This window comes from Cloeon dipterum, chromosome X, assembly GCF_949628265.1.
Source record: "Cloeon dipterum chromosome X, ieCloDipt1.1, whole genome shotgun sequence".
Classification (NCBI taxonomy): Eukaryota; Metazoa; Arthropoda; class Insecta; order Ephemeroptera; family Baetidae; genus Cloeon; species Cloeon dipterum.
In genome coordinates, this window is record NC_088790.1 from 6,040,514 (window position 1) to 6,053,188 (window position 12,675).

The 12,675-nt window shown below is 40.9% G+C and overlaps 4 protein-coding genes across 5 annotated transcripts; 1 reads left to right on the forward strand and 3 right to left on the reverse strand.

The window, feature by feature from the left end:
- The first annotated feature begins 166 nt into the window (after window positions 1-166).
- On the forward strand, window positions 167-1,409 carry LOC135945364 (brachyurin-like). Its single transcript, XM_065492996.1, has 6 exons — window positions 167-310; window positions 367-530; window positions 584-753; window positions 812-907; window positions 968-1,113; window positions 1,165-1,409. The coding sequence occupies exons 1-6, from the start codon at window positions 248-250 to the stop codon at window positions 1,339-1,341; spliced, it is 816 nt and encodes a 271-aa protein (XP_065349068.1). The 5' UTR covers window positions 167-247; the 3' UTR covers window positions 1,342-1,409.
- On the reverse strand, window positions 1,374-3,348 carry LOC135945360 (uncharacterized). Its single transcript, XM_065492993.1, has 7 exons — window positions 3,073-3,348; window positions 2,823-3,017; window positions 2,567-2,762; window positions 2,391-2,507; window positions 1,928-2,064; window positions 1,707-1,873; window positions 1,374-1,651 (listed from the first exon to the last, which is right to left on the reverse strand). Exons 1-7 carry the CDS (start codon window positions 3,088-3,090, stop codon window positions 1,486-1,488), a joined length of 996 nt encoding a protein of 331 aa, XP_065349065.1. The 5' UTR covers window positions 3,091-3,348; the 3' UTR covers window positions 1,374-1,485.
- A 166-nt stretch (window positions 3,349-3,514) lies between these two features.
- On the reverse strand, window positions 3,515-5,305 carry LOC135945361 (uncharacterized). Its single transcript, XM_065492994.1, has 4 exons — window positions 4,816-5,305; window positions 4,641-4,751; window positions 4,421-4,578; window positions 3,515-4,367 (listed from the first exon to the last, which is right to left on the reverse strand). Exons 1-4 carry the CDS (start codon window positions 5,161-5,163, stop codon window positions 4,016-4,018), a joined length of 969 nt encoding a protein of 322 aa, XP_065349066.1. The 5' UTR covers window positions 5,164-5,305; the 3' UTR covers window positions 3,515-4,015.
- A 441-nt stretch (window positions 5,306-5,746) lies between these two features.
- Window positions 5,747-11,308, reverse strand: Sf3b3 (splicing factor 3b subunit 3). Of its 2 annotated transcripts, XM_065492435.1 has the most exons (18): window positions 11,149-11,308; window positions 10,919-10,962; window positions 10,552-10,797; window positions 10,153-10,496; window positions 9,842-10,096; window positions 9,546-9,787; window positions 9,313-9,491; window positions 9,102-9,257; window positions 8,890-9,041; window positions 8,630-8,785; window positions 7,965-8,579; window positions 7,156-7,496; window positions 6,978-7,097; window positions 6,755-6,920; window positions 6,484-6,696; window positions 6,280-6,429; window positions 6,026-6,223; window positions 5,747-5,966 (listed from the first exon to the last, which is right to left on the reverse strand). In XM_065492435.1, exons 3-18 carry the CDS (start codon window positions 10,775-10,777, stop codon window positions 5,826-5,828), a joined length of 3,654 nt encoding a protein of 1,217 aa, XP_065348507.1. In that variant the 5' UTR covers window positions 10,778-10,797; window positions 10,919-10,962; window positions 11,149-11,308; the 3' UTR covers window positions 5,747-5,825. The 2 variants fall into 2 exon arrangements, with proteins under 2 accessions (XP_065348507.1, XP_065348508.1); XM_065492436.1 differs by lacking the exon at window positions 10,919-10,962.
- Window positions 11,309-12,675: the final 1,367 nt, after the last annotated feature.

The window sequence follows — 12,675 nt, forward strand, 5'->3', positions numbered from 1 at the left end:
TTCCACTTTCATTCTACGTTCCTGGGTGTATTGATTACATTGTTAAATTGATTAAGCACAGCAAATAACAAAGAAAGTGAGCAAACCGTATTCTCATTTAATTTTCTATGTCAAATAATGAAATTAAAAAGAGTGATAAGAAATCGATATTGCGATTGTTTGGTTTTTCTACCTTAGAGATTGCAGAGATTTTCGATATAAAAGGCAAAGAAAATATTGATCTGAACAGTTCAACAAGAGATTTGAAATGGTTCGCTCCTATTCAGCTGCGCCTCTGAGTGTTTTCTTCCTGGCTTTCTTCGCTTTGCAAGTAAAATTTTGAATTTCGCACTTGATCATTTTGAATTTTACGTTTTACTCCATCAGGCGTCCAGTCTCTTTATAAAAACCGACCGGATTATTGGAGGCCAAACCGCTGCGGAAGGACAGTTCCCTTACCAAGCTGGCATTTTCATAGACGTTACAAGATTTTGCGGAGGCGTATTGATTTCCCCTAATTACGTATTAACTGCTGCCCACTGCATTCACAAGTAACAAAATCATATCTGTCAATTCTGGATAGATGGCTCATTATTTTTTCCAGTGCAGAGAGTTTTGAGATTCACTTAGGTGCTGAGGAAAGGAACAATCTCAATGAAGTCGGGCTTGTGGTGGATTTTACAACTGACAAAATCGTTCACGAAAATTTCGATCTCAAGGGAAATAAGTTTGACATTGCTCTGATCAAGTTGACGTCCACGGTCAACCAACCAAGTAATGAAAGCTAGTCTCTGTTTAACTCCTAGGTAAACGCATTTTTTGTAATTTTCAGATATCAAACCCATCGAGCTGCCTTCCTTGTCAGAGGCAAACGTGACATTATCAGGCCTAGTTGGAAGGTTGTCTGGCTGGGGAACTTATGACGATGGTGGGATTTTTGAGAAATTACGTAACAACAAAACAAAACGTCTATCGCTTTAACTTTTAGTTGTCCCAATACCAAGTAATTATCTGAAGTACGTTGATGTGCCCATTATCTCCAACGTGGAGTGTGAGGACACTTATGGAGCAGATCTCATAACCGAATGTAGTATTTGCGCCGGAACTATGTTTGGCACAGTAGGATTTTGCAGTGTATGCGAGCAGAAATTTTCATTGGGCCCTTTTGAAAGTGAGCTTTTACAGGGTGACACTGGAGGCCCAATGGCCATCGAAAACGATGCTTTGGAATGGAAGTTGATTGGAATAGCCAGCTTAGGATACCCACTAGCGTGTGAGAACAAAGCGCCTCAAATTTACACCAGGACCGCCTGTTATTTGCAGTGGATCGCAGACAACTCTGATGTTACTTTAATTCCTTAGTTAGATTAATTAAATTTATATGCTCATATTATAAAAAAATAATATTTTATTTATTGCTTCCAATCAAATATGGTAAACAATCTCCTAGTTAACTTTTGAGATTTCCAGATTTTGAACTAGGTGTGTACTTGCCACAGTGGCGCATTAGATTGTGCAGTGCGGGTGGTCCACAGCCATATACATCAGCTGCTTGAACTTTTCCAAGTCGATTTCCTTCGCAACTTTGACGTTATCGTCACACTCTCTCAGATGGTCGATGACGACCTGTCCACGGGTGCGATGGCCATGCAGCTCGATCGTGAGGTGACGTCTGTGCGTGGGAATTCTCAATTACAAAAATGTAGGTAATTCAATTGAGTAATTACACATCAAGCTTCTTCACAATGGACGGGTCGATGAACGCAGCAGTGATGAACGAGTCGCACGGAATCCAAGTGGGATTTTTGCTTTTTTCAATGACTGCCGCTTCTATCTTGTTTAGCAGCTCCACTTGCTTTGTTTGTGCTGATCCAAAATCTTCAGTCCTCCATTTCTAAATATGATATTTATGTCATAAGTGAAGCAGTGAATGGGAAATTTTCATTACGTAAGGCAGTCCGTGGGCCTGGCAAGTCTCCCAAGGAACGAGGGTGATGTGGCTCTGTGCGCTGGCGAGGACAATGTGAGCAGCTTCTGGGTCGTGCAGAAAGTTGAACTCTGCGGTGGATGTGGCATTTCCTACAGCTGCAAGTAAAATAATTTTGAGAAACATTCCAGAGGTAGATGGGAATGTTTTTTATTAGCTTGTACAGTCAGGAGTGAAAATTTCAATTCCAATAAATGTTAAATATCACTTTTTAAGTTACATTTTAATTAAATTTGAATTCTTAATTTCCTGACGTACAAGTAATAAGAAAATTTCCACCTTCAACGAACAATAAGGAATTTTTTTCTTAATTTCATTCTTAATTGGTCCAGACCCAGGCATCATTTCCTTAAATTCCCAAACAAACAGTTGAAACTGAATAATTATAGCTTCAATTTAACAGCAATTTGAGTTTAATCCCAACCTGCAGTGTTGCCGCCCATGATGAAAATATTTTTCACGTTGGAGGCAAACTCTGGATCAGCCTTCATGGCCAGGGCAACGTTGGTGAGCGGTCCAAGGCACAACAGGTTCAGCTTCCCTGCATAGTGACTGAAGTTAGGAAATGCTCCGAATGAAAAGCCGTAGTTGTCACTGCACCTTTATGTTCTTTTGCCAGTTTGATCAGGGCCAGAACTGCGGTCTCGTCTTGCAGCAGCCCCATGTCTGGTTCTTTGTCAAACTTGGCACCACCAAATCCATCTTCACCATGGTAGCCTGCGTGGGTGACACGGCTTTTGTCTTTAGGGACCGGCTCCAAAATAATGGGGTCAGGAGAGCCCTTGTGTACGGGAATCTGTTGGAACATCATCAAAAAAAAATTATAACCGTGATTTATTGACAGGTGTGCAATTACCTCCAGTCGGCCAACAGATTTCAAGACCCGCAAGGCATTTCTCGAGCCGTGATCTGCATTTGTATTTCCATCAACAATTGTGACTGCTAATAATTTGACCATCTTCCTCTCGTCAGCGGCCAGGAGCATGTAAAGGGCCAAAGCATCGTCTGTACCGGGATCAGTGTCAACGACCACTAATTCCGGCGTTGTGTCCTTCAATACCAGCTTTGGAATAAATTGACTTTTTCTTGTAAGCACAAAAATATACCTTGATTTGGCTGCTCATCTTGTGTGAAGTGTCAATGAGGGAACTTCGCGATTTTCTAAAAAGAATAGAATGTCGTAGTAGTTGTTGTGAGCAGTGACTTGCTCTTGCAGTCCGCGAAACTGATAAAGAAATTCTGCTTGCCAACTGATAAGAAATTAAAATATGCCTAGAACAACAAGCCAGGTTTGAATTGCAAATGCTGATTTGTTGACACTAGAGCATTAAACGATTTAAAAGAGGAGTATTTGCGAAGACTTGTTATGCGTGTTTGTGGCGTCCCTTGTGTTATTCAGAGGTTGCTAGTTGGGTGTGGGAGGCGAAGAGGGCGTACAAGGTAACAGGCTCACATGCGCCCAGAGCCTTACAAAGTAGCATACCTTTCGAATAGAATATTTTGGCTCCTGATCAATTATAATTATACCAGAAATAAAACGTCTCGCACTTGAGGAAATTTTCGATTTATTGAAGTACATTTTGGATGATAATGCACATAGAACAGCATCACATTGCGACCCGCGAAAATTTATTTACGGCTTAATATAATTCTGATTATGTGTTTCAACCAAAATTAAAAGCACTGGACGAAATAGACATCTGACAGCTTTATGTACCTTAACCATACTTACAGTTAATTTTGAATATGTATAAAATCATAAATGAGATCTGCTCTTTGTCTCTTACCATTCCCTATTGAGATGCATAGCAGAAAAGTTGACTCTAAAGCCAAAATTATAAAAAAGTATTATCAAAACACCAAAATTAATCCAGATTCTCTTGGTGCGTGAGCATCTTTGTTTTCGAGTTTTATGGTCGATGAAATTATGCATACACCCTTGAAGATTTTCTGTTCAAAAGGATCACTGAACTGCATTAAATTAAGGAGCCTACGAGCCTAGCAGAATCGTAACTTTAATGCTGCGGTTTTGAACCATTTTCTTATGAATCAGACTTTCATCCAAATATTTGTGGCACACTCATCTCCAATCCAGCAGTCTTTGAAGCCAGTGACAAATGATTTAGGTTGGAACCAAATACCTCTGCTCAACTGCGATTCACACTCCATTTTCTCAGACTCGTCATCACTGTAAATCTGGAAGTTGCTAGGTTTCTCCACGTTCGGTGGCTGCTTGAATTTGATCACAACACGTTTAGTCCTCTGTGGCAAGGAGTAGTTGGGTTTTGGTTCAAAGTTCGAGTTTTCACTGGAGCCAGTCTTGTGCATAAGGAGGAATGTGTTTGTAGGGTGTGAAGACTTTCCCAAGAGCTTTTGAATTCCTTCCGAGGCCATCAATTCCCTGAAGAGTTGATCATTAGACTAATGAATGTTTAACAAAGTTTTGTTTTATACCTGATCAGTCGGGTGAGACATCTCCTGGAAGGAGGAGATCCTTGTGGAACTTGCAATAGTTGCGGCAACTCAACTAGATATAATTCTTGAGGAGAGGCTACAGTGGCTCCAATCACTACTGCAAATTTGTCCGCAGTGCCTACCTCCTGCCTAATACTCTGTAATTGCAAGGGAAACATTAAAAAAATGAAGTATGAACATGAATTATGAAATTACATACGTCGAACGTTTTTTCTAAAACCTCGATGGCTTTGCAAGCTTTCCTGTAGTGTTTTTCAGCCAAAATAGCTGTTGGCTTATCAACTGCCACAGATGATGATGAAACTTTGAGCTGAAATTAAACAAACCTTCATAAGCTCTCCTGATATCTTCAACAGGGCAAGTTAATTCGCTACCTTTTCTGAATCCCATCTCTTTTTTCTGTCCACCCCGTCCTTCAACTGGTTGTACTGGTAGGGAATTTGTTCTTTCATGAACAAAATGTATTTGACAAGTTCAATGAGAAGTTCAGAACACGTAATGTTGGACAACACATCTGGGAAGTCGATTGAGATCTCGATGCAGGTTTTATTCTGCGTCCCTGGGACAGGCATGCTGCCTCGGACGGGTTTCGTAATCGCAGGTGAAGGACTGTTGTTGTTGTTGTTGATGACAGCGTTTTTCAAAGCGTCCGTTACTTCAGACAGCGCGAATTCACTTCTCCTTGGCCTCTTGCACGTGAAACGTCTTGGCGACTGTTCCATCGAAACAGAATTCAGGATAAATTCCTGGAAGTTCACCTCCTCGACGTGTTAATCTAACGGCAGTTCAACAGTTGCGTTTTTATCTTGAATGAACTTGTTGACTATTGAATTGAAATGCGTCTATTCATATTTTTTTTTGACGATGCTGAGATGATGAAGGTTACGTAAGTCACCACCATGCCATTTTCTTACTTCATTTGAGAGCGGGAAATTCAAATTTTTTCCTTGAATAACAGAACGCATATTTTTGTAATATGGCGTCGCATGTCAGTTTCCTCTCTCTCTATTTAAATTGCTCTGTAGCCTTCATTTTAATGTTAAGGTTGAAGCCAATCTAGACTACATAATTATATTATGAAGAAAATTCCGAGGCCCGTGTCGCTATTTTCAATACATAACCCTCGTTGAAATCTTATCAAATCTACTAACAAGTTAAAAACGTATAGAAAATATTCATTTAACAGAATGAATATCTCATAATACTAATGGCTCATTGAATCTGATGAAACAAATTTCATGTCATGATCTACTTAATTTTAATCAGCACATGTATTGGCTTAAAATGCATGAAACAGTAAACATGTCCACTTCAATTATTTTAATTGATTTAAAACAATAGCAAAATAATAATATACATAAGTCGTGCACAGGAAATACAAAATTTAAAAAGCATATCTCGTGCGAATATCCTCCAACTTTTTGGACACTTCACTTGGAACACGGTCCAGTTCTTCGGCAATTTGCTTCTGCTTACCCAAATCAATCGAGTTGTACTGCTCACACAGATCTCCATCGATGACGTTCTGTAAACAACGACGATCAGTCACCAGGCATTTCTTAATTTTTGTTTTTATCAACTCACCTTGACTGGGAAATAGTAGGACCTGTAAGAAAGGTGGTCTCTGCCGCAGATTGGTGGATACTCAGAGCGCATGTGCATCTCCAAGTGCTGGAAGAAATCATGGTCTTCGTGTGATGTGAAAGGAACAAGGACTCCAATCGTCCCTGAGAGGGTCGCGTACATGAGAGCCTCAGAACCACCAGGGATCAAAGTGGTTTTCTAATAGACATAGGAAAAAAATTAATACCTTTAATGCAAACACAGAAAAATGTTACCTGTAGAGAAGTGATAACTTCGCCTATGTGGAAATTGCAAATTACATCGGATTTCTGTGATGCTCCTGACAAGAGACCTCTGTCCCAAAGAGCCTTGTTTCCAGTGGGATCATCTTCCACCTCGTCAGACACACTGGGTGCCAGTCGTGTCTAGAATCCAATAATCTAATAGTAACAAAATATTGAGATTTAATCAGAACATACCACAGCAATATTGCCAAATTTGTCTGCAATTGCTACGGTGTCGTAATCTAGCACCGCAGTGCAAGTAACCCAGCGAGGGTAGGTGTCATCAGCAAAGATGATCAGTTGATTTTCTGAGCGTTTGTACCTGACGCTGTAAACACTCTCCTGGACGTCACTCACGTAAATCCGGTGGCCAATGGATTGGATATTTACTATCATGTTGGGAATATGCTGGATTGGTTTAAAATTAATTTAAGATTAAATCGCAACTGGTTGAAAAAATGCTCACTTTGTTCTCGCACTTTCGCAGCAACTTCTTCTTGCCAAGATCATACAAACGCAGCATTTTGCCGACGCCAACCAGAATTCTACCCTGGAATGCGCAAATGGCATATGGGATATCCTCCACAGGGGTTTTGTGCATCAGCGTTACTTCTGTGCAATCCAGGTTGACCCTAAGTTACAAAGTTGTTAGTGCTCATACAGTCATGAGAAATTCTGGTTGAAATTACTTGTATGTGTAGAGGAATCCGCCTCCCACTATTTTGGGATTCAGTTGGAAGTCCTTGGCAATGCCAATAACGACAAACTGGGAGCCATCCGGTTGGTTGTTGAATCTCAACAGCGCCACGCTAAAAGGGACGGTCATGAAAACTTAAAAAAAAAATAAGAGAGTATAACACCACATACCACATAGCTGCTTCGTTTTGTTCTAGCCTGAGCATTTGATAAGTGGTTCCCTGCACCGCATCCATGATGCGAAGAGCGGAAGCCCACATGCCGGGGCCGGCTTTCGGTGCTCCAAACGAGCTTTCTGGTAGGTCTTCATTGAGGAAGGCCTCGGCCATCTCTTTCGCAAGCTCTTGTTCTTCCTCGCCTGCAGCCTCCTGCATTTCCTGCGCCATTTGAATCCGCCGTTGTTTTTTGGTGTCTTCTGTATACGCGTTGTGGTCAGTCTCAATGATCACCAGGTGATTGGACTCCGGGTGAATAACAAAACGGCGTGGAGTGTACTCAAGGGGAAATGAAATCTGCGAAGGTAAGAAATTTGTCAAGATATCTTTCTATGCATTGACAAAATATGAAGATACAATGTTTTGAACAACACATTGTATTTTTCTTCTTTTTATAACTACTATTAATTATCTAGAGCAACTTATGCAACAATTGAGCCAAAAAACTTTATTAATAAATAACAATTTAAATTTTCAGAGAATAAATACGTGTTTTGGAGAATAATATATTAGGAAAATATGAAGGAAAACGACTATTATTGTTCACCATTATTTAAGTACAAAAGGTTTAGCAAAAAATTGTAAAATACGTTTATTTTTTAGAATTTAACTCTAAATAAATAAATTCTGTTCAATTAAAAATAAACCACTGAAATCAAATTCGGTTTACTTTACACAGAATAAATCATTTGAATATAAAACATAGATTCTCAAAGTTAACACTTCTCTTCTGTAGCAAACTCTTTAGTCCTAAAAAAATCCTACCTGGTTGAAAATAGCTCCAAGCTTCTCCAGAGCCAAAATCCTCAGAGTGTTAGTGGAAATAGCCACAATGCCCTCTGGACACTGCTCCGACGAGAAACCAGAGGCAAACTCCAGCATTTCGTAAGACAGCGGTGTCAGGTGGAACCTATTTTGATAGTAGTAGCTGAGCCACGTTCGGCTGGAAATGGCCAGCACAGCTTCATTGCCCTGCATCTTGACGCGGAACAACTTGACAGGCCTGGATCCTAGATATCTAGTCCTGGTGTCAGCCAGGTCTCCAGTGGCGTAGTCCAAAACCGTCCTCAGCAACACGCCGTTGTGCAGGCCGATGTTGAGGAACATCCTAGACGCGGACGTAATGTTGCCTTCGTCGTTTGCCTCTTGACCTCCCATCTCCACAATGCATAGCGACTCAGCCGATGCTGGCAAGGCTTGCATGCTGAGCGGAGACAGGCAATCAGATGGATCCAACGAGATGATGCGCACAGTATTGTCAGCAAGGCCGACCGCCAAGAAGCGAGATCGCAGTTCGCCTTGAGGCACTGACGCCAGGGCCATGCAAACAATGTCAGCAGGCATTTCTTTTCTCTCCGTGTACTCGTTCAGTTGACCAGTCTGATGAAAAATTGTTAATAAAAGTTTAGTTATCGTACTAAAAATATTACAGCATCCATTTCAAAATAAACGATTTCTCCTCCTGTAAGTGCGATCACAACCTGACGCTGGTTCACTGCACACTTTTGGATTGTTCTTTTTCCTGGAGCCTTCCATTCGTTCACACGTTTGTCTGCACGAATGTGACGAATTCCATCAGGGTAGACCTAAAAAAAGACAGGAAATTTGTTGGTTTTAACGTTTGAGATATTTTTAAGGAGTATTCTGCGTGAACTATTTTATAACTTATTTGTAGCAACGAATTTATCACCTGCACTAGAGCATCATCACCCAGAGCAGAGCAAGAAAGTGTTGGCGTTGTTCCTAGGAAACCAGAGTCTGTCACTTCTTCAACAGTCTCACCAATGCTCAAGACAAGGGTAGCGTTGACGAATGACACGATGATGTACGCATCAAACTCCTCTGCAAATTTATATTAAATGTCACCACAAATTCGTTCATTCTAGCATTTTAAATGCATACCATCAAATCGCTTTTTAACTGTCCACACAGCGTTGGGATTACCGGGAAGCTCGGAAACAGCCATTTCAGACACTTCCAATCCATGCCGAAGAACTCTTAAAGACGATCTTGGGCCGCGTCCGCAGAGCATGTAGAGCTGAGACGTGTCTTCATTGGCTACGTTAAATTGAATTTAGAAAAATCAGGCTTGAACAAAATTTACGCAGCTAACCCAAATCTGCGACTTGGCAAGCCAAGATAGGCGACAGGGCCTCCATTTCATCCACAAGAACCAGGTTGCGCAAAGCACGTGGAGCAAAGAAGAAAGTGTCTCCCTCTTCAAGAGGCATAGCAGAGCTGAACTCAGGCTCATCATCATCGTCTCCAAGATGAGCGATTTGGTACAAGTAGCTAAACATTTTATTAAGTTAAGGGAAGAAATAAAAAAGGTAGTGGCCATCTTACTGGTTTCCAAACTCAGAGGCGACGAAAAGGAAGCCGGTTTTTAGAACACACATGGCTGAAGCTACTGGCACGGTGTCAAAATATTTGAGTTTGATTTCCGTAACCACATCTTCATCAGTTTCAAGGGTGATTTTGAAGATGTCACCCTGCTCTGTCTGCGCCAAGAAAAAGAACATCGTTTTGGTTTTGTGAGTGGCAGAGCAGACAAATATCATTCCTCTCTCAGGATCATCCAAGTCATTCTAGAAAATAAAAATAATGAGCCATCAAAATTGTAACATTTGGTTTTAAATTACTCTTCTGCGAGGAATTGGACAGCGAATATCGTGCTGGTCACCGAAATTTTTATAGGTCAGGTAGTTTTCAGAACAAATTAAAACTCCACTTGGCCCATCATTGCCTCCAGGCACTGTGATGAGGAAATTGGCATGCTCCTCCAGGGGTTCACTGTACTTCCTCACCACGTGGTTCAATCCCAAATCCAATTCATAGAAAGTGAGCGTCTGTTGGGTTTTCTGCGCCGCTTCTCCGGTAGGGTCGCTGTCTGCCTCCTGGAACCAAATAGTTTAATTTGACTTATTCAGAAGCGGTGGCATCATTTCTAGACCTCATAATCAATTTCCAGACAAGCAAACATTGGATTTTCGAAACCCACGTCCACGCCGACAATGTGGTAGACAAAAGTGTTGCTTTTGTGCGCCTCGAGCGGGGAGGAAATCGTGAGGTGAGCTTGGGCATCTCTGTTCAAAATGTACACAAGCTTTTGCTTCTCTATGGCGCCAATCATAACCGCACGGCCCTTGGGATCCACTGCCAGGTATTGTCCTGGTACTATGCGTCTGCAGCCACTCTTTCCGTAGGTTTCCTGGTGAACTTTTTCCAGTGCGTTCTTGGCTGGGTTGTACTCAAGAATGACAATGCGTCCTGAATCGGATCCAACCACAATGTAGTCTGCAGATTGAATTTCTGTTAGTTTTGATCACGATATTATATTGTTTAGTTTCACCTTTTGTTCCTCCAGTTAAACGAAATGCCATCAGAGATCTAATGATGCCAAAGACCTCCATGGACATAAGAGTGTGAACCTTGCCAGTGTTGGGATCAGGTCGAAGGAGCTCCAGAGATTTGCCCCTGGACACCATGATCTCCTGGCTTTTGGTGCCACTGAAATTCCCATGGACTGCATGGGTGATCGCAGTGGACCTCTGCAGGGTGAGGTTGTACAAATACATCTTGGCGTCTGCTCAGTCACCTAGAAAAAGAAAAAGCGTACTTGATCAGGAGACACGGTAATAATTTAATTAATAAGTTGAAACATTATGTAATGAAAAGGTTATGGTTGTGCCAGGTCCAAATCATCAATGTTGTCATACCCGTCAGCTCAGATTCATGGCGAGAAGGTTGAAGTGTGGCACACCTGAAAGGAAATTAAAATGCTTACCACTTTGTGCAAAGATATCTGAAACTCACTGGCAAATTAATTATGATTGTAATAGTAAAATAATGCATTACGCTAAAAGCCGGCAAAAATCGTCAATTTTAGCCGCTAAATATACATAATTTAACGCGGGATTGAACGTAAACCAATGTTAACTCAACCTACCTTCAATAGATTGCGTTTCTGATGAACAGTTGTATGTATTCTAATTAGAGAAGATAGCTTAAATCAAGTAATTTGGCTCAGTTTCCAATCAGATTTGAAATTTTTTCTGTAAACTTCAATTCACATGCAGGACGCCGTGTTGAGCACAACAGAACAAACAAAACACAGTCGAAAAGTCGGCAGGCTGGTGGCAGGAAAGTCGCGACGGTGCTGCTCAAGTTCTATCTCGTAGCCGTCAGATGATTGCTGCAACCTGCTTTGTATTGCTGCCGAACGGAATGCATACTCTACGCCTGAAATAATCTGTTGACAAAAGAGTAGTAAAATAAGCAATAAAAAATAATCCTTTCCTATAGCAATGCAAAATTATCAGTTTCATCAAAAACAGCAAATTACTTTATTTTATTCACATTATCTTTCATTATTAAGAATTTGTTTCACACATTTTAAGCACGCTAAATAGACTGCAGCTTTCCGTAACTAAAAGTAAGTGAAGCGTAAATATTTACGATATTTACAGCACAATACTTTGCACATGAGTTTCACTGCACGTTGTATGGTGATAAAACCGAGCGATAACCTTCGCCCTTCGTTTCTTTTTCACAATTGGTCGTTTGCCAAAAGACTTGGCCGAGCTTGAACGACTGTGGTAATATGGCGCAAAAGCGACTTTTTATCTCAACCATCGTTAGATTGAGGTAAGCATCAAATTTTCCTACGCTCGATATCCGGCCTGGCCTTAACTGTCTTGGCTTGGCGCAATGCTCATCGTTTCGTTGTGACAGCTGTTAGATTGGTCAGGCCAGAATGACCTCTCTATTATTTGAAAAGAAATACATAAAATCAGTTTGCTTTGCTTTCAGTTTAAATAATTGAACTGGATGTTTTTTTAATCCATTATTGCAATGCATTGTTTTTAAATTAAAAAAACGTGTGTTATTTATTTTTTTTTCAAATTAAACTCTTTGGTGTTAATTGGAGTGGTGCTAATAACAATGAACAACGAAACCAGTGGCACCCGCAATTGCCTTAAGAATATTGCATTTTCCCGCATCTGGCATCTGGCACGAGGCCAATGCACATCAATATGCACGCGAGTTAATCCAACATTCCACTGAATTAATATTTCCACAACGCGTGATTAAACAATTCATTCATGTTGGGTATTGGCCGTGGCTCTCTCTCTCTCTCTCATTCTGTTTTCAATTCAACGCAAATATGTTGAAACACGACCAGTGGGAATCGCATGCACGAAATTGCTTTCGACCATTCATATATATATATAGAGAGAGAGAGAGGACGCCGGGCCGTGCCCTGTTGAAACTGATTGCACACGAGTACAATATTGTGTGTTCATTTGCTGCTGGCCACCGCTTAATATGTTATTTAAGAGGCCCTGCAAAGGGCGAATTAATAATTGCCTCGGGGTGCCGACCAGCCGCATTTGAAATGAAATCAAAACATTTTACGTTTTTCACAAATGTAACGCACGCGCTCAGATTGGGCAACATTAAATTAAATTTTCCA

Excerpts from the sequence above, each read along its gene's own strand:
- LOC135945364 (XM_065492996.1), top strand. The coding sequence starts at position 248 with ATGGTTCGCTCCTATTCAGCTGCGCCTCTGAGTGTTTTCTTCCTGGCT. Across the intron at positions 754-811 it reads GTCCACGGTCAACCAACCAA|ATATCAAACCCATCGAGCTG; the intron begins GTAATGAAAGCT and ends TGTAATTTTCAG. Across the intron at positions 908-967 it reads CTGGGGAACTTATGACGATG|TTGTCCCAATACCAAGTAAT; the intron begins GTGGGATTTTTG and ends TTTAACTTTTAG.
- Sf3b3 (XM_065492436.1), bottom strand. The coding sequence starts at position 10,777 with ATGTATTTGTACAACCTCACCCTGCAGAGGTCCACTGCGATCACCCAT. Across the intron at positions 8,786-8,889 it reads GTGATGATGCTCTAGTGCAG|GTCTACCCTGATGGAATTCG; the intron begins GTGATAAATTCG and ends GTCTTTTTTTAG. Across the intron at positions 7,497-7,964 it reads TTGGAGCTATTTTCAACCAG|ATTTCATTTCCCCTTGAGTA; the intron begins GTAGGATTTTTT and ends TTACCTTCGCAG.
- LOC135945361 (XM_065492994.1), bottom strand. The coding sequence starts at position 5,163 with ATGGAACAGTCGCCAAGACGTTTCACGTGCAAGAGGCCAAGGAGAAGT. Across the intron at positions 4,752-4,815 it reads AGAGATGGGATTCAGAAAAG|CTCAAAGTTTCATCATCATC; the intron begins GTAGCGAATTAA and ends GTTTAATTTCAG. Across the intron at positions 4,368-4,420 it reads TGTCTCACCCGACTGATCAG|GGAATTGATGGCCTCGGAAG; the intron begins GTATAAAACAAA and ends TCAACTCTTCAG.
- LOC135945360 (XM_065492993.1), bottom strand. Across the intron at positions 1,874-1,927 it reads AGGCCCACGGACTGCCTTAC|AAATGGAGGACTGAAGATTT; the intron begins GTAATGAAAATT and ends TATCATATTTAG. Across the intron at positions 1,652-1,706 it reads ATTGTGAAGAAGCTTGATGT|ACGTCACCTCACGATCGAGC; the intron begins GTAATTACTCAA and ends TCCCACGCACAG.